The sequence below is a fragment of the Gymnodraco acuticeps genome, unplaced genomic scaffold (genome assembly GCF_902827175.1).
Source record: "Gymnodraco acuticeps unplaced genomic scaffold, fGymAcu1.1, whole genome shotgun sequence".
Taxonomy (NCBI): domain Eukaryota; kingdom Metazoa; phylum Chordata; class Actinopteri; order Perciformes; family Bathydraconidae; genus Gymnodraco; species Gymnodraco acuticeps.
In genome coordinates, this window is record NW_022990235.1 from 2218298 (window position 1) to 2244510 (window position 26213).

At 38.2% G+C, this 26213-nt stretch overlaps 1 protein-coding gene across 2 annotated transcripts; it reads right to left on the reverse strand.

Moving 5' to 3' along the window:
• Positions 1 to 581: 581 nt before the first annotated feature.
• On the reverse strand, positions 582 to 26213 carry slc38a3b (solute carrier family 38 member 3b). 2 transcript variants are annotated; one of them, XM_034219114.1, is made up of 17 exons: positions 25950 to 26210; positions 17830 to 18001; positions 17448 to 17468; positions 17205 to 17286; positions 16994 to 17109; positions 15172 to 15245; positions 14503 to 14595; positions 14083 to 14164; positions 9118 to 9200; positions 8135 to 8193; positions 7657 to 7821; positions 7433 to 7512; positions 7255 to 7355; positions 4988 to 5112; positions 4749 to 4893; positions 3488 to 3591; positions 582 to 3367 (listed from the first exon to the last, which is right to left on the reverse strand). In XM_034219114.1, the coding sequence occupies exons 2-17, from the start codon at positions 17928 to 17930 to the stop codon at positions 3263 to 3265; spliced, it is 1536 nt and encodes a 511-aa protein (XP_034075005.1). In that variant the 5' UTR covers positions 17931 to 18001; positions 25950 to 26210; the 3' UTR covers positions 582 to 3262. The 2 variants fall into 2 exon arrangements, with proteins under 2 accessions (XP_034075005.1, XP_034075006.1); XM_034219115.1 differs by lacking the exon at positions 17448 to 17468 and having other exon boundaries at positions 25950 to 26213.

A 26213-nucleotide genomic window follows, 5' to 3' on the forward strand; every position in this document is an offset into this window, starting at 1 on the left:
AAGTGAGTTAGATTTCCCAGGGATACAATGATATGTTGACTGCAGGGGCTGGGATCAAACCTTCTGATTGGTAGATGACCACACACTACCCCAGCCATAGTTGTTGGTAAACAAGTTATTGAGTGTAGCAGAACATATAAATGAATGCCTTAGGTGTCAGAAATACACAAACATAGTGTTTGTCTGCTGTTTTTCCCATATCAAATATTAAATAAGTATTGTCTATGTCTTATAGCAAAAACTTGCTGAATGTTGACATAACAAGGTCAGCATTGAGGGATCATGACAACCTAAAGTTTGGGTCTAATGTTTTTTTTAAGTCAACATAGCTTAGCCTCGACAGATATAAGAACACTTTCCAAACAATTTCTTAAATCATGTACATAACTATGTTTATTTGGGATGAATTTAGTATACTCCTACATTGTCGATCATAAATTATCGGGTACAAACCATTAGCAACACACCAAAAACCTGTACGGCGGATATGTTACATGTCTTAAACCCATTCCCCTATAATGTGTGCTGCTAAAACAAATATTGGTTTTAGTGAAGGGGAAATGATGACAACAGAGGCAATGTAAAAACATCTACAATTATTTTATTGCCAAACTAAAGCAGTCCCTGCTATTTACACAAGCTACTGTAAATATGCATCACGATATAAAAGGTTTACATTTATATACATTATTTATATAAAGCCGCATTTTATTCACCAAAATTCATATATCTAATTATCATTTTATCATAGTGTCATTTCCAAAAAGATATGTCTGAAACAATAGCTATAATAAAATTTCACATTGTTGTTTTTTTTGGTTAATGAAGAATGCATATTTGAAATACTGCATGTGGTATTGAAACAGTGATATCTGTTTGAAAGTTAAAGGCATTTCAATGCAGTAGGTAGTCAGTTGTTATTTTGGCATGATCACTAAAAGTGAAGAACACATTCACTCAACGTGACAAAAACTAAACCTTCAATAACCCCACAACAACCACAGCAAACACTTGTGAAAAAACAAGGGACGGAGTTTGGTGTGTGCATATTTCCTCGGCTGTGGTAAATAATTTATCTGTAAAAAAGAAAACTGCAAATATGATATTCATAAATATAATGAAAGAAGTGATGACTTGCATAGGACTTTTCTGAAGCCTTAGAATTGTGATAAAATATAAGATCTTTGGGGAAAGAGCAGCACATTTTTATTTTTCTTAGGCTTAAACCTTTTCTGCTGTTATTAAACACATTTGTGGTTTCTATGTAAAACGAAATCTCCTGTAATCTGTAAAAAGTTAATTTATATGCAAGTTGTAGTTATATTGTGAGAAGCAACATTCACCTAAAGTATCCATCCACATCCATACAATTAAACAACTAAACATTGTTTCATGTAAAATGTTTAAAAAGGGCTTCATAATACTAATATAACAATTTAACAACTAGATCACAGGATTTCACCTCAATACACTTCACTTTAAGATGCCAAATGTACAGAATCACAATAACATAGTGTCAGAATGAACATCCCTGTGTTCACCAAACCAACTACAGGACGGACTGGACTGCGAAACATTAACCGCAAGTCTAAACAGTCAACAAGCGTGAAAGCAGATCAATATACTAAAAACCAGTAAGGAAACAAAGTTACGAAGGAATCACAGAAGCATAATACATCTTCAAATTAATAAAAATTAACTTGTTAAATTCTTGCAGTCCCACCAGTGGGTTCATCTTTACAAATCAATTTTGTGTGGCCAGGAATTGTTAAGAACCCATTTAGCTTGGTTGGGTTAACTTAAATTATCTTTAAAAAATATGACCCTAAATGACCCTTAGTTGTGTGTTTTCATTTGAATACGTTATTTAATATGTGCATTGCTTTATACTGCTGTCCTTAGTCAAAAACCTGCTCTGCATTACTGGATGTTTCACTAGAGGTAAGTGACTCCCGGATTTTAAGTCTTTGATAGTGAGCTTTAGAGGTGCTGCCAGGCTTTTGACCCCAGGACAGAGCCAGGCTGTTTCCCCCCTTGTTACCATCTCCTGGTTGTATGTATCTGCTGCACACATATGTAAGAGTGGTTTTAATTTTCCCATCTCTGCAACTCTCGAAGAAAGTGAATAAGGAAATATCCCCAATTATTCCTTTCATTTAACATTTCGATTTTGACTAGATGTGTCATTTAAGTTCAACGAATTGTTTAAACCTGAAGGTACATATTAAGATCTTAATTTGGTATAAAGTTTGGTTTGTGAATTTATAAAAACTGAATGAGACTTGTAAAGGGGGAACAAACATGTTAAGGGGGTAATGAACTGTTAGGTTAAAACTAGCTGTAGCTGTACTGAGTTTATATTTAAGGTCAAAGTTCGGCATGTGTGTTAAAAGTTCTATGAAGGAGGTATAACCCTAAGAGCAAGCTCTTTGCATTTTATCAAACATTTAAAATATCTTCAGTCGTAAATATTTCCATCATTTATATACTGTAAGCTTAAACAAAAAAAACTATATTGTGATATATTTGGATTATTGTATTTATCATATACAGTAGTTAAATATAGTCTATTTGAAATTAAAAAACAAAGATATAGTAGCTAAATAAATATATACTCCTGTTGTTGCTCTGTGTTTGTGTGCTGTTCCAAATGCTAAAAGGCACCAGGGTTTCTGAAGGGAGTTGATCTGGAACAAGAGCTTTGTGTGACACAGTATGTAACAACTCGACAGATCATATAATGAAGTGTCACTGCACTCTAAAGCCTTAAAGCACTTTTGTTTTTGTTTTATAGTGATAAATAGTTCAGAGTGCAGCTGGTTCTATTGTATTTTTGTGCATCGCAATGAAAATAATGAATATCTGTGTATAGTTATTTCTCATGCATATTCTGAAGCCTTCCTGTCTTCAACCTTACAGACAAGCATTCCTTCTTTTTCTATACAGTACCAGCTGCAGTTGTTTGTGTGTAAATAAAGAGGAAATTAAAGTCGCAATAACAGATGGTAATAAAAATATACCCTGTATAGTCCTGATTATTTATAAAATGTGCATCACAATTGCACTAAACTGAATTATACAACATCATTAAGCAAGGATTTTGTTCAGATATGTGTTAAGTTACAGTCAAAAAGTTAATTTAACTTGAGCAGTGTGATTCCAACCAACACACTGTTAGTGTGTTTCCACTAAGGTGACAGAGCTCCCTTTACATTGCCAGTTATGTTTCCCCCTGTCTGGAGCTCACACACTAAGGCAGCATCTAGTGGCCTCCAGCAGCGAGACCGCCCCCTGTGCTCCAGTCGATGATGATGAAGCTCAGACTCATCACCATGAAGATGACCCCCAAAGCAGCAAAACAGGCAGCCTGAGAGGTTGAGAAAAGGAGCACAGACAGTGATTATCAAGAAGAAAGCCTATATCACACAGGATAATCATCAAATTAACTTAACGAATCAATAAAGAGAGAATGACTTCAAGGCCTCACCATTATTTTAGGAACAGAATTCATGGGTTCATCTTCTTTGGGAACGATGCGGATGTAAAAGACAGCAGGGAAGATGAAAATGAGGCATGGAGCCGACGTGGCACCTGTAAGGAGACAGAGAGAAAGGGCTGGTTAGGCACAGAGCATACAGCACTGCACCGACAAGAAGATGAAACATAGCCTATGTACTGTAAATCTAATCCTTTTCAGTTTTCTAATGACGTTTTTAAAGGTGCAGTCTATTTTTGACATTATGTTTACTGTCATGTAGTAGGCTATGTAACTTGCAACAGAAACGTTCTGACAGTGGTAACAGTTAGCCAAAGTACATCTCTAAGGTTGAAAACATTTTTGTTTCAATCATGAACATATCAGGACAGATTACAAACATTTGTCTAGACTAACTTCAAATTTAAGGATATTTATTTTTTGAATTGGAATGATAAGATGACTGATGTGATCATAATCTGACAGTTTACATACTTTTTCAGCTGTTAAGCAAAAAATAACACAGATATTAACTGAAATTGTGAACCCTAACAATTTACAAAACAGATCCATATATTGTATCATCTGCATGCACATGTTTATCAAAGCAGAACCAGAGGCTTTCACATTGCCCTTGGCAGTCCTTTGACATAATTGTTTTCAACTTTGACTTCTAACCTGTAAAACATGAAGACACTGAGTGACATTAATATTGACTCAGGTCATCAGGTCGTCCGTGACCAAACATGAGCTGGTCAAGTGTTTTAGTTTTGCTTTTATGTACTTTGTTTGTCAGGAACTTGAAAGCTTGAAACACAACAAACACTGCCATGATCACATCATTTATGTAGAATATCAACTATTGTCGAAACTAGTGGATGAATAAGTAAGACCGTTAGGAGAGATTACTGCTATTTGCAATGCAGTTATTTTTCTAATGTTCAGTTTTAGTTTTTGTCTGTCTGTCAGAAGGATTACACAAAAAATACTGTCTTTGTTGTTATTTTATTTTATCTTTATTTAATCTCTTTCAAATGTGTCTTTCCCATTGCTCTCTGAGAGGTTCCTTAATTATACCCTCAATAAATGGTGAGGTTGTTTCTTGGACAGTCCTCCTATATATAAATCTTAACATTAAGTGGAGGAGCTAATAACATAGAAATCCCCAGAAGGGCCTTCTGCAGTACAGTTTTTTAATTAATTGATTAATGCCCATCACACTACTTTGTTACTTTTGATACAGTTTCAGATCTATGGTCGGATCTGTACTCACCAATGATGCTGAAGATGCTTAGGATGTTGGGAGCAAATATCACCAGCATGTTGATCAGGGTAAGCAGAACCATAGCAATGCCAATGTGACGCAGCCAGTTGAAAGACTTAGTGGGGAACAACATATGCTGGATGGCTCTACGTACCTGCAGAGAGACAGGTAGAGGACTCAATGAGGACAAAACACTACAATATCATATGCATTAAGCATCGCAGGGAAGAAATCATCAACAAACGTACAGGGAACAACACGATGGGGACGGTCAGCGTCACAGCTGTGAGGACGGCCACTCTCACACACAGGATCAGAGTGTCGTAAGGATCAATCCGGCTGTAAGTGTGCAGCAGTTCAGGTTCCACGTTGCCTATTGAAATAATAGAAAAAAGGTAGAAAGCTTGTTAGTCAACTTCTCTCATGTTAAGAGAATTCATCACATTGTCACCACAAGAGGGAGCTAAGGCTCTATGAGTAGGAAGAGAAGAACAATGCAGGCAATAGCTTTCTACTCACTGGCATTATTTGAGTGGGTTACAAATACATAACTGCAACCACCGTATTTTTCCACAATACACATTTTGCAATTAGGGTAAGTAAATCGTTTTTTCATCAAATGTCAGACCCTGTAGATCCCCAATTCAGACACAATTATAGAATTGGCCAGACTGGAGCAAACACTACTGATCTATGTTTTTAAAATGTAATGAATGTAATTTTAAAGTTGTCTTGGATTATTGTGTAGGTAATAATATATGATGGGTGCTTCGAGATTTGTTCGAAAAATTGTTTGTATGATATATTCAATGTAATGGTGTTATAAATAAAATGTTTGTATTGTCTGTTGATTCTTTAGTGTACCCTCCCAGGAAACTTGGTTACAGTTTGTTTATAGGTACATTCCTTTTGTTATATATTTGTAAGCACAAAATAAACTTCTTCTTTTTTTCTATAAGGCATACTATCCATGTTACTCACCACAAGGCTTGAATGTAATGCTAGAGATTTTTGATCATGTAGGGCAGTGGTCCCCAAACTAAGGCCCGCGGGCCGGGTACGGCCCGCCTCCACATTTGGCCCGGCCCCCTGAACAATACCAGAGACGCATTATGATTTTTTTTAATTATTATTATTATTTATTTATTTTTTTCAGTCTGGCCACGCGAATCCTAGACTAGCCCCTGTCAAAATGTTGTGACCTGCTCTATCGAAATCAGTCGCATTGACCCGAAGACACCTTTTGAGTTGTATACACTGTTGGAAAGACGAGATTCCTAGCTTTCAGGATTGTTTTTGTACTTCAAATATTAAGCGAAATATGTCACATTATATAATGACTGTCACCGAGTCATCATTTTGAGAAAAAGGCCTTCAAATTTGTCTCTTCTCTGGAATCCATCGATCTGATTGATTATTAGCGGAGCAAATGATCAAAATACTACCGAGGGAAGATATTTTCGTTTGGAGGGGAAGCTTGCGAGTGTGTGTGTATACGTGTGTATGTGAGTGTGTGTGCTTGTGTAATTTTGCGTTTGTGTGTATTGTGTTTGTTTCCCGGGGAAAACACTCACGAGAAACACCGGCTGTTGTTATGCCTGCCGTTCTCCGCTTGTAATTATGCCGAAGCTTCAAAGTTGTATTTATCATCTGAATTTGCCGAAACAAGTTTAATATTCTGAAAGCCAAGACTTTGTTTAATTGAAATCAGATGAAAACAAACTGTAACGGACCCTGCAGTGTTATCTATGATTACTATACTCTTACATTCATAATTTCAGCGGAGTGAGGGGGGGGCGGCGCTGCGGAAGAGCAGATTGCGAGTGAGAAATAAATAAATTGGAAATAAAAGTTTCATATTCTGAAAGCCAAGACTTTGTTTGTTTAAAATCAAACAAAACACCCAAACCCCGAATTTATTTATTTTTTTACGTAAATCCACGTTTATTTTGAGAGATTCTGCTCTGACAACTAAGCTAAACTTTTACCTGTTAAGATTGTGCACGGCACAACAGAAAGTTACAGTAATTTTCAATGGACTTTTTTTCTGTGAAGAACCCAGAGAGGGTTATTTGGTTATTATTTATTTCATAAAGTGTTATTTATTTCATTAATAGTGTTATTATTTATTTCCTGACTTTTTTTCTGTGAAGATCCCGGAAAGGGTTATTAATATTTGGTTATGTATGGCTTTCTAGAAAACAATAAATGTTTACGTTTAGACACCCATGCGATCGTCACACTTTTTCTGTTACAAACTGACCCGGCCCCCATCAGAGAAGGGAAAAGTTATGTGGCCCTCACAGGAAAAAGTTTGGGGACCCCTGATGTAGGGATTTGATCACAAAGTCACTTTGAAGTTTTCACAAAAAGCATCTCTCTCTATAAGCGAATTCAGCTCTCCTTTTGCTTTACTGTGTATCTTTTGACAGTAAGATATAACTATACTTACTGATACTTACATAACATTTAAATGTTTCTAATGTAATTAAGAGAAAGAATAAAAGTTGCTCACCCAAAAAGGTCAGGTAACCAAAGAGAGCTGCCAGAAAATACATGGTGTACATGACTAAGATTGAGATGTTGGAAAGCTTCTGCATCCTCTTCTGCGTTGGACTGAAATCAGAAAGTTGAAAGTGTAAATGCAATGACATATTATTATAATATTGACAGGTTACAGAAGGGAGACTCACTTGCGGAGCTCGGTGTAGATGGGGAGGACCTCAGGGTGGCAAACAAAGGCGAAAGCCAGGATGGGGATTGTGTATGCTGTCTGTGAAGAACACATTAACATGTGATTAGCAGAGCAACCAAGCCTACCAAAATAACTGTGGGAACTCTGCAGACATTGACATTCGTGGACTTAATGTTAAAAAACAATCCAGATAAGCAGACTGTCTGCACCTCGGCTTCCTACCTGTGAGTTGAGTTTGAACAAGCGTGGAGTGCAGTCGTCTTCGTGAACCAGACCGTTGTTGTACTCGTGGCCGTGACTTGAGACATTCAGGCTGAGGTGCTCAGCAGTACTGTTGGCTGAGAACTCTTCAAATGGGCAGGGAATCTGAAACTTCTTATAGATAACCTGCAGAGGGATGCGAAAGAAGGAAAGAGAGAGTCTCAAAGACAAGGTGCGTGAAAGGATATGTCAGGGTCAGCCACCAAATAAGTGTGATTAAAGTACTTTTTACGGTCAACCTATGATGCATATTAAGAGGCTTGTTTATTCGCCTTATCAAAGATAGCCACATACCACTGAAAATAGAGAAGAGGGTGGGAAAGGGATGAGGGTGGGAAAGTGAGAAACATGAGTGCCAAGATGACATGCCAGAACAAATACGCCTCCTTGTGAAGAGTTACTGTGATGAGGTGCTACAATGTGAGCTGGACCGACTTACCGCAGAGAGAAAAAACACCATACAGCTGAGGGAAAATCCACTGGTATAGCCGAGGTAACCTGCACATGAAGATAAAAGGGCCATTAATGTCACAGCTCCTGATCCATTTGACCTTCATGTGTTGTATTGCAAACTGATTTAGTTACACATGAACTTCACAAAGCTTACAGTCTGAAGGCTTCCCACTGTTCTATAAATGAGGCGTCTACATCACCTCAAATCACTGTGAGACCCAAAGAGCATGTATTTCATGTATTAATGAGTAACTCAGATTGAGGATGGGATCAACTCAGGGAAAATGATGTCTAATTGGGCACCTGCTGTTTCCACTGCCAGCGGGGGATAAAGACACACACTAATTGCTTGACTTTAAGGTAACACAGCTCCATCAAAATGTCATTATATAAATTGGCTCTTTGTCTAAATAAAACATAATCCTAATAAACAAGTGTTATACCCATGTATACAAAATATATATTTTGCAAACGTACAACAGCGTAAGGGTCTAAACTTGTTGACAGAATTCACATAAAGGCCTGAGTGAATACAGAGAGAGAGGCAGAAAAGTTCAAGGACATCGTTAACCCCAGGAGGCAGAAACTACGGCTCAGGAACAAAAAACTAGAAGCCGATTTCAACTGCAAAAAGATAAATGATGTGTAGTAAAAACTAAGCTAAATCAAAATGAATGAGCCTGGCAGTTTTTGCATCTGATAATGTTGAACTACTGTCTGATCATGACGACTTACCATGAGCAATTAAAATGTAATGCCTAGCTTTTTTTGTTTGTTTCTTTGGCAGACCTGGACTTCCATACAGTAGCTTAAGACCCACAACTATTTATCTATTAGTATTTACCACCAAGGAATATTAGTCTATTGCAGTGTGTGTGCAATCTGATGAGAAATAGACTAATATTCCTTGGTGGTCAATACTAATGTCTTAGTCTGGGGAGCAGAGGTCCCAATGTGCTCGTTACTCACCAAGCTGTTTCATCAGAGCCAGGGGCAAGATGATACTGGCAGAGACCATCACGACCAAGTAGTTTCCATTCAAGTACCACAGACTGTTTGGAGAGAAATATTGTTTACTTTGATGAGCTCAATATTTCAAACATTGGCACAGAGATGCAGCTAACAGAGAGACAGCGACACAAATACAGTGGAAAAAAGTTTTAGACGGTAAGAAATATGTTTATATATGTAGATAAACTGTTGGTCTTTTTCTAAAATTAAATGGTCTGAGAGCAACAATTGGTTGTTAAGGGATAAATGGTTGACGCGTTGCATTTGCCAGACGGACCGCAACCTGCTGGGAACATTGTTGGCCCCGACATCATGGAAAATGTGTCTGATATGTTGCTCTCAACAGAAGTGCTGGAATACACTTTATGTAATTGAAGATTGTATGCAATATATAATCCTATATATATATATATATATCATTGTTTGCTATATGTGGGTGTGCGCACTTCCTCCCAATATACAAACGTTTTCCTGTGAATACCCTTCATAAAACATAGGCCTTGTAAAGCCCACACATTAGTGCTACAGTGGGGCTCTATGACGTTATTTGCCATACTATTGCTGTGACCTTGTGTTGTATGCAAAAACTTTGAATAAAAGTATTTATTTATTATGAACAAATAGTATGTTTATAGTCATGTGAAAAGATGTCAGTCATTGAGGTGGGCGACCTGTTAATATAATATACTTAATCTTGGTATAATTGGTAGCAGTTAGCAGTGAAAGAACATCTAAAACATCAGTAGCTGTAGAACTGAGATGAGCCCTAGCAACAGGAAGCTTATAGAAACCATCAAGGGCCATTGTCTCCTAAATCCTTGCATATAGAACCACCTGTGTTGACTATAGCTCCTGTTAAAGCTCTTAATCCTGTTATTCTTAACCTTCTGATGAAACACAACCAGTCAGATCAGCTGTCTGCCATACATACAGCATACGGGGATATATGCACCGTACTGCGAGATTTGCCACAGTGTTCTCTCTTTTTAGGTGATAAGGTGATGTTTTTGTGTGTGAGTTTCTGTTCCAATAAGTAAGGTAGTTTGTTCTCAGTTGTTTCGATATGGTTGAGTGAAGTTCTGGATTCTCTGCCCATTCATGTGCGCATGCTTGCGTGAGGTGGACTCCCTTGAAAGCAGGGGAAGTCACAGGAACCACAGGTCATGCCCTCTTTAGAAATGTAGCCTGCTTGTCATATAAAATGGCTAAATAAGCTTTTGCATGTGAGATGAAATGTAGCTGCTGTGAACCCAGAGCTGCAAATGGGAAGGTCAAGACCCCAGTCAAACAAGTCCAATCCAAGCCAAGTTAAACTGTATTGGATTTCGAGTCATTGAGGACAAGTCCAGGTCAAATTACAAGTCTTCAACGGAAAATTGCAAGTTCTGCATTTAAGCATGTGTTTGCAATACTTTGGCCTCATAAGTAAGCTATTTGGTTAGGGAAGGCCTAGTAGTGTTTGAATTATCTTTTGAATTATTTTGGATTTTCTTTATAGAGCCTAGACAAGACAACAGCCCTGTGTGAATTCCTACTACTTCCAAATATCTGACCTTCTCCTTGTGTGACCATGCAACCGACAGCCCCGCCCCCCTGCCACCCGTTCCTCATTCCAGCCTGTTCTTCTGACGCCACAGATCTGAACTGCAAGAGGTGTGCCCAGTGGAAATGAACAGTGTGCCGAGTACTGGCCATCTGACCTGTCCTTATGCTCGGCCTCAGTATTTGGCAACCATGTTACACCACCTGCTGCTGTCATTTGGGTGTGTTTGACCCACAGACATTGACAGTGGTAATACTTAATGTGTCAATCAGCATTTGAGCCCTGAAATGAATTACTTAAAAAACAATGATTTATTTGAAGATTTTCAGTCTGGCTTTAGAACACATCATAGCACAGAGACAGCTCTTGTTAAAGTCACAAATGACCTTCTAATAGCCTCAGACAAGGGACTTGTCTCTATTCTTGTTTTACTCGATCTCAGTGCTGCATTTGATACTATCAACCATGATATCCTATTGCAAAGACTAGAGCACATAGTTGGCATAAAGGGAACTGCTTTAGGCTGGTTTAGGTCCTATTTGTCTGAACGCTCTCAGTTTGTGAGTGTCAACAATGAATCTTCCATGCAAACCAAAGTTAGCCATGGAGTGCCACAGGGCTCAGTGCTTGGACCTATTTTGTTCACACTATATATGCTTCCGCTAGGCAATATATAAGGAATCATTCTGTACATTTCCACTGTTATGCGGATGATACTCAACTATATTTATCCATCAAGCCTGATAAAACCAATCACCTAAATAAAATTCAAGACTGCCTCAAGGACTTAAAAACGTGGATGACCTTAAACTTTTTGATGTTAAACACGGCTACAACTGAAGTTATTGTACTCGGCCCAAAGAATCTATGAAACAAATTATCTAAAGATATACTAATTATGGATGGCATTAATTTGGCCTCAAGTGAGACTGTAAGGAACCTTGGTGTTATATTTGATCAGGATTTATCTTTTAACGCCCACATAAAATCAATCTCAAGGACCGCCTTCTTTCATCTACGCAACATTGCAAAAATCAGGCATATCTTGCCTCAAAACGATGCAGAGAAACTAGTCCATGCATTTGTTACTTCAAGGCTGGATTATTGTAACTCTTTATTATCAGGGTGTACCAAAAAGTCAGTTAAGTCGCTTCAGCTGATTCAAAATGCTGCAGCACGTGTACTAACTAGAGTTCGGAAAAGGGACCACATTACTCCAGTTTTGGCTGCCTTGCACTGGCTCCCTATAGAACATAGGATAGAATGTAAAATTCTTCTTCTCGCCTACAAAGCCCATAATGGGCAGGCGCCATCATACCTTAAAGAACTCATTATACCCTACTGTCCTACTAGGGCACTGCGTTCCAAGAATGCATGGTTGTTGGTTGTTCCTAGAGTCTCTAAAAGTACAATGGGAGCCAGAGCCTTTTCTTATCAAGCTTCACATTTGTGGAATCAGCTCCCAGTTTGTGTTCGGGCGCCAGACACCCTATCCGTTTTTAAGAGTACGCTTAAGACCTTCCTTTTTGATAAAGCTTATAGTGATAAAATAAAATAATCTAATAAGAGTGCATTGACGTAGACACGTTGTGCCTCTTCACCTATACATTTTAGTTCTTACTCTTTCACTTAAATCCTAAAAACTAAGATCTTATATTTAAAACTTTATCCAAAACCTTTCCCCTCTCTGACCTCTCGAGGTTCTATTAGAGGGTAACAGGTTGCAGAGAGGCCTATTCCGGCCGAGGAGTGTGGAACGTAGCCACAGACCTACTCCTTACTGTACCTCTCACCAATTCCAATTAAGGTTCCAGTGGGGACCTTTCTCCCTGCGTGTGCCTCTCCACCTCCGTTTCTTCTTACTTGCTACCCTTTTCCCTCAACCTATCCTAAGGGAGTGCATGTACGTAGACACGTTGTTCCTCTCCACCTCTGTTCCTTACTTCTTACTTGCTACCCCTTATCCCTCAACCTATCCTAAGGGAGTGCATGTACGTAGACACGTTAGTTTAGCTGCTATAGGCTTAGACTGTCGGGGGGGACACCTTACTTCTTCCTTCTGTCTGTCTGTACCTGTGTACTCTCATGTTCCGATTAACCCAGCTTCCCCCACATTTATTTTTTGTGTCTATATCTACGCCGGGATCCTGAGTCTAGGCTGATCCTGTTGCTGTGGTCCTGTGTCCTGGATCCTCTATCCTGAGTTCTGGATCTGAGTCCTGGACTTCGCTGTGGTCCTGCCTGACTCTCATCATACTTCCCTGATGGCTCCCACAGGATTGTTGACATCCTCGTGGATTCATCTTATTATTATAGACACGTGCATTTCCAAACATTTGGTCTTTCCAAACATTTGGTCTACCTACGCTGTAAAATGTATTGTCTCTTTGATTTACACACGGCATCTATTGCACGTCTGTCCGTCCTGGGAGAGGGATCCCTCCTCTGTTGCTCTCCCTGAGGTTTCTCCCATTTTCCCCTTTAAACTGTGGGTTTTCTCTGGAAGTTTTTCCTTTTACGATGTGAGGGTCTAAGGACAGAGGGTGTCGTATTGTCATACTGATATTCTGTACAAACTGTGAAGTCCACTGAGACAAATGTAACATTTGTGATATTGGGCTATATAAATAAACATTGATGGATTGATTGAATTCACACAAACAGATATAAGTGTATCTTGCTCCAAAATGAATGCATGATAAAGGCCAATGATGTGCCCTTCAGAATGGTTATGAAAGAGCTTTCTAAAAGGGAATAAAGAAAAAACACTTCACCCAATGATAGTTGGACAATTGAGTATATGCATGTCTACTGTAAAGGATATATTATGCATTGAATTGAATGTTAGATACCTAAGAGGGCTGCCTATATGTTTAGCTGCAACAGGTTAAACACAAGTGTGGTGAGATGGGTTGCTGTCAGATATTTCTGAAGTTTATTTTTATTTTTCAGGCCTGAGATTTTTAAAGAGTGACTGCTAACGTAGCTGCAATCCCTTCTGAGAACATGGTTTGTTTTTAGATTTGAACAGGCAGCTAGAATCCACTTCAGTTTTCCGGGCCTTATTCAAAGTGTCTGTGTCTGTGGCATGGCTCTGACGTAAACACTGCTTGCCTTCACAAGCTGACAGCACTGAGGGTTTAGGTTGTGTGTAGACATAACTGACAGATAGTACCCAAGCATGGGCCCCCTGCAGTTTAGCCAATTACAGGGAGCCATTTTCATCACACCCCCAAGCTGACCGAATCAATGAATGGTGCAAAATGGATATATTCTCTGTCCACAGTGTGTGCCAGGCCCCTTGACCTGGCACACACTGCCTGGACAGCTGGCAGGTATCACGCGCCTTTCACTAGCAGCACTAAAGTGATCATACTCACTGAGATTCGGGATCTGCCTTCAGGAAAGTTTGGATTACCAGCGGTAACTCCGATTTCACAATGTACAGGTAGCTGGACATAGCTATAACAGAAAAGACAGACAAAAGGTGAACATTTGACCCAGCATGCCTGTGTGCTTCCTGAGCAAATAGACATCGGCAAAGCCAAGTCACATAATTTGTGTGTAACTATCAGTGGTAGCTACTACTGAGGAAACCAAGGTCATATATGTGTGATTAAGCAATCAGGTGATCTTATACAATTTGGAAGAGTGGTGGTATATTATCATCAAATTCAACTCTTTTTTTAATACGTTCAAAAGGTTTTAGAGCTACATTTCTTTTAAAGTCCACCTTTACCAAAGAATGATTTAGCTTGTTCTTATTGGTTAATCATATCAGTCATTTTAAAGCCCTTTACCTCCAATATTCTGCAGAGTGATTGCTATACCAGCAGCCATTTTTCCAGGAGTGCCAAAGGCCCTGTATCCAAGTAGTTCATAAGCTCGAATTCCTGTGAACAGATTGCAATTACATTAGTATTTACTCAGTTATGTTGGCTGATAAGTGCCTTTGAGCAACACAATAAAATACAACAACAACAAAAAGTTATTTGTGAATGTTGGATTAAAACCATTTGTACATTTCATAGTTTTCATATTTTTTTAAAACAAGAAAACATGGACACACCAGATCATAGAATGCACTTATTTTTTAATTAGCCTTGTTATAATAAATCGAATCCATTAAAGAAGTTCAGTAAACTGGGAACTACATTTTTTTTATACAAATCCGTAGGAGATGTAAACAATTGTAATAATTGTATTTGATTGTACAACTGGAATAAGCAAATTGACTGCAATAGTATAAATAAAGGTAGTCCGATTACGTTTTGAGTCCTTTTTTTGGGAATAATTTGCTTGATTAATAGTCAGGAACCATTAATCAGATATCTATGTCACTTTGGATTATTCTGGTTGCATAAAGTTGGATACATGTCATGTAAAATTATGTATACATATATTTCTGATAACACAACTCAACACAATAATATGTAAAAATAAAAGCAGAGACAACACCCAAGGCTTACCCACAATGCCTGAGGATTTGAGCAGCAGATGAATGGAGTAAGATGACAAAGCTGCTACTGCAGTCAGAAGGAACCTGTGACAAAGTACAGAAACGAGAGTCGTAGACAAAACTCTATTACCACAAAGATATAGAGTGTTCCTCCTGAAGAGTCAAGACAGCACAGGGGTCTCAGGTCAGCAAGGGTCAGAGGTTGATCCCATATCTATCTGCTTTGTCAGACCTTTCCCAGTATTTCTATAAAGTGTTTGTATCTTGTGTCACAACTGTAGTGAAAATATTCCAATGGCCCTTGTCTGTATAGGCAGAAGGATGAGGGTCGAGCCCTCATATTTCACCATCACCTCAAGCATAGCAACGGCTCTGTAAACTGTCCAAGCTTTCTGAAGTCAGAAGCAACTCAAGTTCGACTAAACTCACAAACGGGCATTTGTTTTATAGATATGCTTTAGAAAATATACCGTGTAGTGCGATGTGTTCTTTGAAATATTCTCCTCTTGCTACTGATCCTTCTTGATTTCTCTATTTCTGTGTCTCATTGGAAATATGCTGACGAGGAATGAGAATGTCTATTTGTATGTCCGATGGATCAAGGGTTCTCTTACGAATAAAGTGGGCAGTCCAAAAGAGTACCAAACCTTTAGAACATAGGTGTGTATGACAGAGACATTTAAACACGCAACACCATCAAACACACAAGTGACTATACGGGAAAATATTGCAAAAACTTGAAAAGCTATTCTGTTTGCTTTCCATGAATTAAGATTGTTTTGAATGCCTCTGGCCTATTCCCCTAAAACATCCACTTGCCTGTAATCCCATAGAAATATACCAGCATAACACCGTCCAAAAGTCTGTAAATGTGTTTGAGTTTTATTGTGATCTGTTGTAATGAGCTAATGGATAACATTGGGTGATTTGCTACACAGCCAATAGTATGTGTAAGTAATGTATATATCAACTAATAGCAACTGTAATACCTCCGGAACATTATGCTACATAACAATGATTCACTTACATAAAACCAGTCCCTGCATATTTAGTTGGAATACCGCTGACCCAAATACCAACAGGGATTCTATTACCTGAAATTACCTGCAGCATCCATCATTGGAGGAGCTACTCTTTCAAAGCTCTAGCATTGAACTGACCTCATATTTTCAATACTAGTTCTACTCACTCTCATCAGCTACACAAACACAGACTATATTACATTACATTACATGTCATTTGTTAGACGCTTTTATCCAAAGCGTCTTACATACCATATGGTATACTATATGACCAAGACATCCCAGGTTATGCTCTGACAGCAGCATTCTGAAAATGAGAAATCCAGATGCCTTTGACAAAGGTTATTCTGGGCTGTTATTCTGGGGTGTGTATGAAGCCTGAGGAAAAGGGTATAAGTAGGGGAGGGCATATCACGGTACATGATATGTTTCACGATGTCATGACAGACACTAAATCACTCCTGTAAGTAACCAGCACCACTCGTCTTCTTATTCGCGCCACCCTATCTACCGACTCCTTAATTGTCATCCCTCGAGTACATTAGAGAGTCTCAGGTCTTTATAATGCTGTTGGCAAATATCGTATTCTCAAGTGAATTAAAACATTTGACATTCTCCACACTCCAGTGGAGTAGTATAGCTTTCGGTCCAGGCCCACAGAAACACATTGAAAAGTTTGGAAACTTAGAACAATTCAGAATTGCAACCATCAACAAAAGTACATTTGCATTTGTTTGATAGTTTGAAGTGGATGGCTTCTAATTCATACTTTGGCACCAATTAACATGGATATTTATTTTATTTACTTACAAGAAAAGAAGTATGCCAGTGTTGGCCATGGCATATGCCAATCCCAAGATTCCACTGCCCATAATAGCATTACCCAGGTTGAAGACAGACATGCCAAAAGAGGTCTTTCCTTCAAACTGATGGGTGAAAAAAACAAGAGCATTCAATATAAAAAAGAAAAAAACCTGATGTCAAGTCTTACTGTTGTTCAATGTCTGTAAACTTCACTTACATCTGTGAAATGTATATTTTTTTTCCCGTCTCCACTTGGCAAAAACTCCTCATTCTCCAGCGCTCCATCAGGATCATCAAATCTAGGACACAAATGTATCACTTTTAATTATTGGTCTCTCTATCTATCTTTGGATACTAGGCACACATCTGCTGAAGAAATTCTTGGTTTTATGCATTATCAAAAGCATGGTTACAAATATGCAGTTGAAAAACCCATTCACACAAATCTCCACATACATACCTGACTGTTTGAGTGCCATTTCTTTTAAAGGATCCAACCGATGAGGCAAGCAAAAAACAAGGTTAACATGCAATTCACAAAGTGAACATAATGCTGGAAGTAAGTCATACTGTATGTCACTCTTCAGATCAGTTTTCCGGGGTTATTATTATAAACTTTCATCCCAGGGACAAAGTTATGTACATCGAATAGTCTCTTTTTAAGTTAGTTTGAGGTCAAATAATCCAGGATTTAGTTTTCGCACAGGTAAAATAACAATACAGAAAGTATTACAGTCAAAAGTGCATCACACATGCTGTGTTATAATGCCATTAACAATGCCATGTGTAAGTGACAAATGGGCAACCATTGATCTGTGTTTGAAATAGAGGAAGATACTTACACATCCTCTTCTTGCATCATCTTCATTGGCACAACCATTTCCCCTCCAAGGTCGTGACTTTTCCCGTTGGATAAGATCTCTGACTGAGCGGGTTCCATCATCCAAGTTATTAATTTATTATTTTTTGGCTTGTATGTTTATGATGAAGTAGGTCGCTCAATAACTTGAATATCTGGGGAAGAAGGAAAAAGGACATGAATCACAAGCAGTACATGTAAGTGAGTTCGCTTGTTTAAGAGGCAATATTACAGAAAACAATTTCATCAGTTTCTAACTATGGTCAGCGGGTTCTATGTAAGGACATTTTCTGCCAAATTCAAACAGATTAGTTATTTATAAATGTTTTGTTTATTTCTGCTCTCCTTAGTGGTTAGGGTTAGGTGGATGGGACTGGGTTGGTTGCAAGCTGTAGTCTATATTTCACAATTTTTTTAAGAAAATATGTTTCTAGATCTTTTACAAAAATGTGATGAACAATGAATGATTCACTTTGTATAGGTAGGCCTTTAGTTTCAGGTGTTCGGGCTTTACACATTGCAGTTGTGTTTAGCGTAATTGCCTTAATTTCTGTTTGCTAAATTGTAATTATGTACAACACCTTTTCACTTTCAAAGAGCAGTGTGCCTATTAGCTAAAACAGCTGTTCCTGTGATAATGTACGGACATTTCTGAGATCAATGATAGGCGTCATGAATCCTTATATGCAATATTTGTCAGTACAACATCAGTGTAGCAATGACTCAGCTCTGCTGTTGACACAGTGACTTCCAGCACCCAAGACCTGACCTCATTTTCCCACTAATTCTATTTGTTCAGCAAAACTTCTGCAATACATAACCCAACATGAATGGTACTTCGCTGTAAATGATCACCGGCTGAGATAAAAAAGCTAGAAAGTATGGCTAGTTTCTTATGCTTGCAGAACTTCTGTACTGAGCAAGGCAAACAAGTCCAGACCACACGGTCAAAGGTCAAGGTCTGTTTGAGTTTTTTGGACTTTTGTTTGCTCTTGTCCTTTATGCAGCTAATGTAACAAGCCTTTGAAATACTAGTGTTCACATCCCACACAGGGACACAGTGGTTTTAATGACGAATTTGAGCACAATGTGATCAAACAAAATGCTTAATCACTCTCCACAACAGACTTTAAATGACTGAGAAAGTGGTTTTTAAAACAGTTATTATCATGATACTATAATTATACATTTCAAATGTGTATTCTAATGTGTAAGCGTGGGGTTTTCTGAAAAGGAGATTGTAAATCGATCAATCACTTGGAAGCTGTTAAGATAAGGACTCTGTTGAATACACTGTGGATAATTCCTGCTTTTCTATGTTTTATATCTTATTAAACTAAATATAATTGGATTTTTAAACAAACAATTCATTTGGAAAAGATCATGGTCAGATGAATAAATAATGAAAGTAACTGGAGTTTCAGCTGTATTACTAATGAAGAACTAACTTGTCATTGCCTCCCATGATTCCAGCGACATAAATGAATCCTCTTCACTTCTTTACGGTGAGAATTCTGAGAGACAATAGGTTGTTGTTTGCTGCTTACTCTGTGACAAATGTACAGCAGCTCAGTTGTGTTCACAGTATCCTCTCAGCCAGAAGATCACTGATACTGCTATTCCAACCCTACAATTAAAGAGGGCCATTGATTCACTGTCACTGCAGCTACAAATGAAAGCTGAGAGCAATAAAACAAAGTCACTATAAACAACACTAAACACAATAATTAGACATGGTGGCCTGTCCATTAACAAACAATCTTAGATAGGAACACAACTTCGAGAACCATCTTACTTAAACCTTGAAAACTAAAACGTGTGACCTCACAGAGATCCTCCATTTCCTTATTTAGTGAATAGTTGTATCTGCCCAAAGTTAACATATCCTGTAACACAGCTTTAAAAGCCAATACTTTCTGTTGCAATGTCAAACTTAGGTTATCATCGTTTCAAGAGGGACTTTGAGGAAAAGAAAGTGAAGAGCAACTTCATTTCTTAAATGAAATTCATCATAATGTGTTGCATCATCAGTGATACACAACCTGATTTAGGCATCACACATATTCCCACTCTCCCTTCAAATTAATTCCAATTGTGGCTTCCAGGGATTCAATATGCTTTTTTGTGCATGAAAAACAAAAAGAACAGCAGATGAGCCTGGAGCCACTTACATGTATACTACAAAAGGAGGTACTTTGTACTGAATACTGCGTTATATCTGAGAGTGCTACACAAATTCTATCTTTAGTGGTGAAGGTAAAGTTCAAGAATGAGATATTTATTACAGTATGTGATAAAACAAAAAAGTGCATTTAGGTTTTTATACTTCAATATCCTGAATTTTACAAGCCAATAACAAGTACCTTAGATTTGTCAAGGCAGGGGAAATTGAATACTTTTCCTTTGCAAAGGTTACCATTTGACTAATTTATTTTCTGCTCTCAGTCAGACTAAGTAAATATGATTATGTTTATTTCAATAACAGCTGTGAGCTGAGAGAAAGCCTTCTCTGTATCCAAGGGAAACAAGTATTACACAGTACAGCACAAAACACAATAATAAAATAATCATATACAAAGTTGTCTAGAGGAGATATGTCCTTTGGTACCTATTATATGGAGAAAAGGAAACAATGCTTAACTGGTACTTCCAATAAAGTCAATCCAAGTAATTGCTAGCATAACCCGGGGAGTGTTTTTCAATGGAAACAATTAGGGAAATCACCCAGCCATAAAATAAAACATTTCCAGCCGTTTTTCTGGGTTTTTAAGAAGTGTAATAAACACCTTTGAGACCACATCAATCTGTTGCATTTCTCAGGTAAAGTCAAGGTGCAACAACAGGAAGTCACAAAAAATCAGCTGCATTAAAACAAAAGGACAGAAACTCTGAAGCAACGTCTGTATACCGACCAAGCCTGAGATCAGGTAACCTCAGGTCAATTTGATATTTAAAAACCGTACAGCGCTGGTACTATTAGTGCTGTGTAATCTTCGCTAGCGTATAGGCTGTACCGTTTAGCCATGTCTAAAGGTGAGATAAGACAGCTTGTTAAAGACTTGACAGATGTGTTTAACATAGTGATTGTTGTGCTGCTGGCTATACTGAAACTAGCTATACGGTTTGCTGATCTTCTAAGCTGTTTGGGTCATCTGAAGAATATTCTGGTTGTAAAATGTCATTATAATCACATCAACAAGAAAACCAAGAAAGAGCTTGATGCAAATATTGATGTTTCAAATGAATAATTGAAGTAGTATGATGGTCTATGAGAGAAAGATATGCATAGTGCAATATATCCTCTTCTATTGAGCACCAGGAGGAGTTATTGGACTCAGGTTACATTTGAAATGTTTGACAAGATGGGAGGGTTAATAATGATTAAATGTAAACATTTTCTGTTTATTGTGAGATAATATGTATCTAAAAATGTTTTCACTTGATTTCCTATCTCTTCTCGTACGAGTTGGAAATGAATCAGGGTGGGGCCAGGGTAAGAGGGGAGCAGTGCACATGTAGATGAGGAGAGGCCCATGTGGTGGGATATCAGGAACGGGCACGAGGTCCATTCAGCCGTGCCAGGTAGCACCAGCTCATCTCAGCCACGTGCCTGCTGGGGACACATGCTCATGTCCTGCCATAATCTGCCAGCACCTACATCACATGTTTTATTCTGTGGAAAAGCAGGTTTAACAGATTGCTCCATTTCTCATGAACTTCTTTTTTCCCCTGATTTATTTGCCGGCACTGTAGTCTGTACAAAGGGATTCTTTAAATGTATATATATATATATATACATTTGCTATCATCTCTGGGAATGTATATCTGCATATGATAGGAAGGATATTACGTTGAATTACCCTTACATGCTTATTATTTTCCTAATAAATCTGATTGACAACTCAGTACAGTAACCGTACCATAGAAAACAGTTATTGTATAACTTCAACAGTTATACAATAACTGTTATACAATAACTGGAGCATTACAGCAACCTAACATTCATGAATATGTTTTAATATGCGGTTTACAAGTTGGAAACATAATAAGTGTTTACTTAAAGGTTTATCTGAGAATATCAAGATAAGCTTTCATCTAAATGATGATTTGCAGAGCGGCATCAACAAGCCTGCTAATGACGTGTTACTTGTTAGACGCTTTTATCCAAAGCGACTAATGTTATTCCAGGTAGCACATGCAGAGTGGTGGCAGGTAGACCCCTAAATGTGCATTTAATTAATCAAACAGAAGCAAGTGCATAGCAAATGTCAATGTGTAAATGTGACTTTTGTGTTAAAACCCATTGTAAATGGAATGACTCAGATTTAACAGCTGTTGGGGGTCCAGAACTCTTTGCTGCATGACTTCATAAAGTGAGTGGTGGTCCACTGAATCATTAGGTCAAAATCAGGAAACTATGAGCACTACTGATGCATGTATGAAGGCGACGACTGACACATCCTGTAGAACACGGGAGGTGGACATAACACAAAGAGAAAAACACATGTTCAATGTAGTGCAATCTAATGTAGTGACCCTTTGTACACCATGGAGGTACTTTGTATGGTAATTTAACTGGACAGCATTACTTTGAAATATATTCTTTTTGTATTTTGTCTGTCCCCTGTACACAATAAAGTAAAGAGGAATCAGCTGTGGTTCATAATGAGATGATGTGCTGGTGTCAGTAGATTCAAAGACAAAGACGAAGGGTGATATGTTATGGCTGATGGGAATGATGGGAACATCAAAGAAAGTTTAAACACATGTGTTTAAACTGAGCAACATGCATTTCAGTGTGCATGAAGTGAGACGCAGTGTAACAACAGCAACTGTACAAATATCATCTTGATCCTTTTGAAAGTAAAGTAAATGGTAGGTGATGTAGCTTAGCTTGTATCAGTATTATTCACGAAAAAGAAGCCCATTGTAAGTTACCATAAGGAATCTGTACATTTCTATTAACTATGCATACATGATGACAAGCTGCGGGAACTTTTCTAAGTAATAGCTTGGCAACCTACAGCTGGCAGCAGTAGGTTCAGGGTAATTATACTCCATGTAGATATTCAGGCCACTTGGGCACATGCCACTGTATTTATATATTTAGACTGCAGACGTTATAAAAAGTATCCCTATTTTGATATGTAAAGCCACTAAAAGTAGGATAACACATGTTAACTTCTAGACTAAAATGTTCTTATCAGCATGTGCATTTCTGTATTTTGCCAGTGAACCTCTTTAGGACTACATATTTACAAAATAAACATACCACACAGGAGTCGTGGTAAAGTGTGACTTTAGAACCACTAATAGGCAGTAACTGTACACCAAGCCAGAGTCAGAATACAGCCAATTTACAGTTGTGTTCAGATTATAGTGTTGATAATAATTTCACTTTATGTTCATTTACAGAGTTTTGTGTTTGGAAACATCTGCCACTGTTTAGGTTTACTCTTGCTGCTCTAGAATTGTTTTTGACAGCAGCTGTTTTCAGGGAAGCCCTGATAAACACACTGTGCTACCTGCGCAAAAGCCAAACAGTGGGCAGTCTAGGGACAAGGAAAGTGAATATGAACTTATTATTTGCAAGGTGGACATAAACGCAACTCCAAATAAATGCAAATCAGCTATAGCAGGTGATAATGTTACAGGTGACTTGTGTTTTTTTGTATGCATATTGTACTGATCTGGGTTTCGCCAGGTCAAGGCTTGAGTACTTTTGTTTTCAATCAAAGCAATGGTGGTGGGGTTTTTTTAGGCAGCATTTATTTGGCACTGACTCTTCATGAGCTACAGAACACCACAAAACAAAAACTTTTTGAACAGACTGAAAGCCACAAGACAAACCAGATAAAAAAAATGGCAGGTTGATCTTCTATATGATGATGAAGAAAAACAAGATTTCTAAAAAGACAATCTGTGAGATCAAAGTGCCTGCAAGGAACATTAATCATTACTGGATGATTATATTCATTAAAATAGATAACATTGACAAAGGACTCTCCAATGACTTTCATATAAATAGCATATGCTATAGTCAAGTTCAGCCCCACAGATTATGAGCCCCATGACAAAGATAATAATAACCTCTGGAGTATCTGACACTTAACACTAGGTCTGACTTTAACGCAGATATTCACGTTTCTCGCCAGTGTGACAAGGGGGTCCAGCTGGCGGCTTCTAAAATGGATAAAACTCCGGGCTCCACATGCCACGCACCTGCTGGCTCCACCTCAAACTCTCAGCCTCTTTGATCACAGCACACACTGGGGTCACTGACCGCAGGCGAGCTTATCTGCTCACTCTCCACTGTGATGAACCCGAAACGAAAACCCATATACTATATAGGGTGTTGGTGTTTAGATTGGGGCCAAAGTCAAAAACATACCCCCTCACCACTCCTTGAATGCACAGACAGAAGACTTTCTGTATCCAAGAATTGGGTAAATGGTTTCAGTAGTTGGTTTTTCAAAAATGTTTCCTAATTTAACGTTCTTCCTTGGAAAGTTACATATCTTCACTAGATGACCACTCATCACCTGCATTCAAGCACTTTGAGGTTAAGTGTCTTGTTTCACACCATCTTAACAGTTGTTGCACAGCAATACAAACATTTCCACACCCACACATTTCCAAATGCCAACAACAACCAACCAACAATCATTATATTTTATATCAATTTTCTTCATTAAATTATTATCTTTTTGTAATAAAATGTCTCTACAAAGAAAACATAGTCAAACATTTCCTAATCCTAAAAAGGACTAGTATTTTGTCCAAACAAAGGTTCGAAACCCAAATATTTAAAGTGTTCTAATATACATGAAAATGTGGCTTGTGAGATTTCAATCTGTTCAAAAATAATTGATACATTTGATGTTGATTAATTGTATAAATATGCCATGTATGTTACATTTGAATTTGAATGATTAGATGGCATTTAACATAAGAAACAAGAAACATCAGGGTGTTTCAAATCCCTGCCACACCTTCATTATAAGCGTAAAACATAAAAGATTGAAATCACAAGTGAATTCTCTCAAATACTCGTGAGGGGAAACGTTATATTTAATGCAAGGAATTGTTGTCAACTTGTCAGGCACACATTATAACACAATATCCCATGGGTTATAGGCTCAGTCAGCAAAGAGTGATAATGTGCAGCTTCAACTTCCCAGTGCTTCCCTCCACATGGGTAAATTTAGCTGACAATAACAAAGGCGAAATGCTTTAAAAGGCGGCTACCGGTTGTTAAAGCTACTGATATATATATATATATATATTGTGTTCTGACGCAGACTCTGTGGCGTCCAATTATGTATGACTGTTTGGTCGGATATGGTTTTTGGTAGTAGGAGGAAAAGGAAATAGTCGTTGCGTTTTACTCGGAGCCATGCGGCTTTGATACCGCTTTCAAAAAATGGTGTAGGCTGCAGTAAAGGGTTTTTAATGACTTAAATACCAACAAAAGGTCGTAATGAATCAATCGACAATGTATCGTTTACGACCGACAACTGCATGCTTGTAAAAAAACAAGTCAAAATGTTCTGCAGCCCTTTTTACCAAACAAAGTAATATGCTTGGGATTCACACTTTGGTCATGTATCCCCTCATACAGCTGTTGGTTTAACCTGTTGCAAGGCGGCCCTGCAGACTGAACCGACACGTATAGCCTACTACAGAAAGATTCCAAATGCAACACCAGTGCCGAGACAATAGATGGACAATCTGTCACTAACTCCTTTAGGCACATGGTCCACTCCTGACATCTGGACTTGGTGCTCACTGCAGGAGGGCCAAACATACTATCTGTCTTTATTGATCCCCACAAAGGTGACAACGACATATGCCGCAGTTTTGTGTGCCATCAGATCATATATCCTTGGTAACAATGTTCATATTATCTCCAGTATTCCCTCCTGCTACAACACAGCCAATGTCTCGTTTGGAGGAAAAAAGTCATACTATAACCATTGTTTTTAAAATAATACTTTACAAGGCTTAACCTTTCTTTAAAAACTCTTAAATACAAGCATCATGTAAAAACACAGCAGCAATATATCTAGAAGTGAACTTAAATTCCGATTTGTTCAGTCTTACCAAAGGTTCTTTTCACGAAGCCTTCAATTTAATTCCAGTGAGGTGTGGGAATAAATGGGATGGCCACAATCTCTTTCTCCTTGCGTGTTTTCTGCTTTTCCCAGCGAGAGTATTAATATCTATATTAGTGGTTTATCGTTACGCACGTTTTGACCGTCGCTCCTAAAGTCAGCGCCTACAAAATGCACTTTAAGAAATGGTCGGGATTGAAAAACCCTAGGAAGCTCAACTGTGGGGGTCGCTTTAAGTCCGCCTTCTTTGAAA

Bases quoted from the DNA above. Each gene is read 5' to 3' on its own strand.
- slc38a3b (XM_034219114.1), bottom strand. From the start codon at position 17,930: ATGATGGAACCCGCTCAGTCAGAGATCTTATCCAACGGGAAAAGTCAC. The intron at 17,469-17,829 runs GTAAGTATCTTC...ATCCTTTAAAAG, and splicing joins ATGATGCAAGAAGAGGATGT to AAATGGCACTCAAACAGTCA. The intron at 7,513-7,656 runs GTAGGAAGCCGA...TGTTCTTCACAG, and splicing joins TGTTCAAACTCAACTCACAG to ACAGCATACACAATCCCCAT.